This window comes from Nanorana parkeri, unplaced genomic scaffold (assembly GCF_000935625.1).
Source record: "Nanorana parkeri isolate BGI_ZX_2015 unplaced genomic scaffold, ASM93562v1 scaffold1215, whole genome shotgun sequence".
Classification (NCBI taxonomy): Eukaryota; Metazoa; Chordata; class Amphibia; order Anura; family Dicroglossidae; genus Nanorana; species Nanorana parkeri.
The window spans coordinates 200,098-203,700 of NW_017307483.1; the positions used below are offsets into that span (position 1 = coordinate 200,098).

Here is a 3,603-nt window from a genome sequence, read left to right on the forward strand (position 1 = left end):
TGAAATATTGAAGCAGAAAAGAAAAGCCGAGAGCGATCGCCGGCTCAAATCTCCCCAAATTCTGCAAAAAAGAAAAGAAAAAAAATTAAATTAAAATAAAAACGTCCAAAATTCTCTTTTCATTCTAATTTTTTAGTGTTTTTTATGCGTCTTTCTAATTCCTATTTTTGTTATAGAAATATTTTGTCATTCGATCATCTGCTGGATCTAATTTATTTATATTATTATATTATTAGCACGACATCTTTTCGTCTCTTTTTATATTTGATATTTATCACTTTGAGACTCCCGCAGCCCAGAATTTATTTATATTCTATATTTTGTCATGTGACCATTGCGGGGCGGGGGGGGCGGTGTTGACATGAAACATCATGTTTTGATTATTTTGGGGTGATTTAGTGAGCCGGGTTATCGAACGCATTCTTTCTGTTGTTATTGGGGATGAAAGTTTTTTTAACTTTTATTTTTAAAATCATTTACAATTTAAACATGACCTTTATTTATTTATTTATTTTATTTGTTCTTTTTAGTCACATGAGAATGGAATGTGTTTTTTTTTTTCTATTTTTAAGATTAGTTTCACATAAAAAGGGAAGAAAAAAAACAACTATTTTTTATACTAAAGGGAAGTGGAGCTTAATAAAAATGTATTTCTAACTCTTTCTAGCTTTCTATATATAGTATGTGTACGTGTGTGTGTGTATATATACAGTCAACTCCCCGTTATCCGGCATCCACGGGGATTGGTAGATTCCTGATCAATGTCGTTTCTGGTTGCTTGAGAGTTACTAATAAAAATAGCTCTAACTAATGCCATACCCCGTACTACACCCCCCCCCCATACTATACCCCCATACTATACTACACCCCCATATTATACCCCATACTATACTATTCCCCCATACTATACCTCCCATACCATACTATACCCCCACATTATACCTCCGTACTACATCCCCATACTATACCATACCCCCCCATACTACATACTATCCCCCATACTACATACTACACCCCTATCCCCCATACTGTACCCCCCATACTACACCCCCCTCCCCCATACTACACCCCCATACTATACCTCCATACTATACCCCCATACTATACTACACCCCCATATTATACCCCATACTATACTATTCCCCCATACTATACCTCCCATACCATACTATACCCCCACATTATACCTCCGTACTACATCCCCATACTATACCATACCCCCCCATACTACATACTATCCCCCATACTACATACTACACCCCTATCCCCCATACTGTACCCCCCATACTACACCCCCCTCCCCCATACTACACCCCCATACTATACCTCCATACTATACCCCCATACTATACTACACCCCCATATTATACCCCATACTATACTATTCCCCCATACTATACCTCCCATACCATACTATACCCCCACATTATACCTCCGTACTACATCCCCATACTATACCATACCCCCCCATACTACATACTATCCCCCATACTACATACTACACCCCTATCCCCCATACTGTACCCCCCATACTACACCCCCCTCCCCCATACTACACCCCCATACTATACCTCCATACTATACCCCCATACTATACTACACCCCCATATTATACCCCATACTATACTATTCCCCCATACTATACCTCCCATACCATACTATACCCCCACATTATACCTCCGTACTACATCCCCATACTATACCATACCCCATACTATACCTTATACTTATACCAGAACATAAACTCTGTATTGACTTCATATTAATATTGAAATGCAGAAACCAAAAGCAAATTAAGACAAATAAACACACGATCATTTCCTGGATAATACATGCCGCAGAGCAGCAAAACAGTACGCAGGGGATTTTTTTTCCTGGTTAGATGAGAGTTCTGGTTAGTCGAATTCCGAATAACTGAGAGTTTACTGATGTAATTTCTTTTTTTTTTTTTACACATATTATTTCTTTGTCACATTGGGTTTCATTCACTATAGAAAATTGGCCGTTCACATTGCAAGGGAATTTAGCACTTTGTATGGGAAGTTTCCCTTAGCTTGGTGAATATGATCAAATTTCACTTTGCGGAGATTACCCAATCACGTTCAATGAAAAAAACCAGTAGTTTTGCTTGTGCGTGATTGGATGATAGAAGTCAGAAGAGCTTAACCCCATTCATTAAACTAAGAGGGAACTTTCCCTTGCAAAGTGAACAGCCTATTATTGGCTTTAAAAAAAAAACATCATCTTTATAGACCACAGAAAAAATGTGAAAACCTAGAACATTTATATTTTTGTTGTTTTTGGTTTTTTTTTAGGCAAAAAGCATTGGCATCAACCGGTGGGAGAAGTGTTCAGGCAGCTTGTGATTGGTGAGTAACGTCATCAATTCTTATACATGGAAATAAAATGATAGAATGCGCAGCTCTTGTCGGCTATTTCATGGATTGGTGAAGTATCATTCATAAAAAAATATTTATCATAAACGATTGTAGTGATGTGTATATTCATCTCATTTCTATACAACTTCATATACTGAATGTGCTTTAGATTCTCATTTTTTTAAATTAATCGTTTTAATAGTTTACATTTTAAAAATCGTAAATTAAAAATGTAATTTTGATAGGCGGTATTAAATAATAAAAAATAAATCTCTCTCTCTTCTTCCTTTCTCTTTCTTCTCTCTTTCTTTCTTTCTTCCTTCCTTTTCTCTCTCTTCTTTCTTTCTTTCTCTCTCTCTTCCTTTTCTCTCTCTCTTCCTTTTCTCTCTCTCTTCTCTCTTTCTTTCTCTCTTTCTTTCTTTCTTTCTTTCTTTCTTACTTTTCTCTCTTTCTTTCTTTCTTCCCTTCTTTCTTTCCTCTCTCTCTCTCTTCTCTCTCTTCTCTCTTTCTTTCTTTCTTACTTTTCTCTCTTTCTTTCTTTCTTCCCTTCTTTCTTTCCTCTCTCTCTCTCTTCTCTCTTTTTCTTTCTTTCTTTCTTTCTTTCTTTCTTTCTTTCTTTCTTTCTTTCTTTCTTTCTTTCTTTCTTTCTTCCTTCCTTTTCTCTCTCTCTTCTCTCTTTCTTTTCTTTCTTTCTTTCTTTCTTTTTTTCTTCCTTCCTTTCTTTCTTACTTTTCTCTCTCTCTCCTCTCTCCTTTCTTTCCTTCTTTCTTTCTTTCCTCTCTCTCTTCCTTTCTTTTCTTTCTTTCTTTCTTTCTTTCTTTCTTTCTTTCTTTCTTTCTTTCTTTCTTTCTTTCTTTCTTTCTTTCTTTCTTTCTTTCTTTCTCTTTATTCTCTCTTTCTTTTTTCTTTCTTCCTTTCTTTCTTTTCTCTCTCTCTTCTCTCCTTTCTTACTTTCTTTCTTCCTTACTTTTCTCTCTTCTTTCTCTCTCTCTCTCTCTCTCTTCTCTCCTTTCTTACTTTCTCTCTTTCTTCTTTCTTTCTTACTTTTCTCTCTCTCTCTCTTCTCTCTCTATATTTATCTCTATCGTGTGTCTGTGTATATATATATATACAGACACACGAGAGAGAGGAGGGGGGAGAGAGAGAAGGAAGAGAGAGAGCAAAAGAAGAGAGAGGAGAGAGAGAAGATATATATATATATAGTGTGTGTGTATATATATATATA

General features: G+C 35.9%; 1 protein-coding gene across 1 annotated transcript in view; it reads left to right on the plus strand.

The window, feature by feature from the left end:
• The window catches only part of UBASH3B (ubiquitin associated and SH3 domain containing B), a 16,846-nt gene that overhangs the window by 320 nt on the left and 12,923 nt on the right, over positions 1 to 3,603 (plus strand). Inside the window, exon 2 of the mRNA XM_018568596.1 lies at positions 2,316 to 2,369. Within this exon, the coding sequence (XP_018424098.1) occupies positions 2,316 to 2,369 (54 nt within the window). The remainder of the gene's footprint in view (positions 1 to 2,315; positions 2,370 to 3,603) is intronic.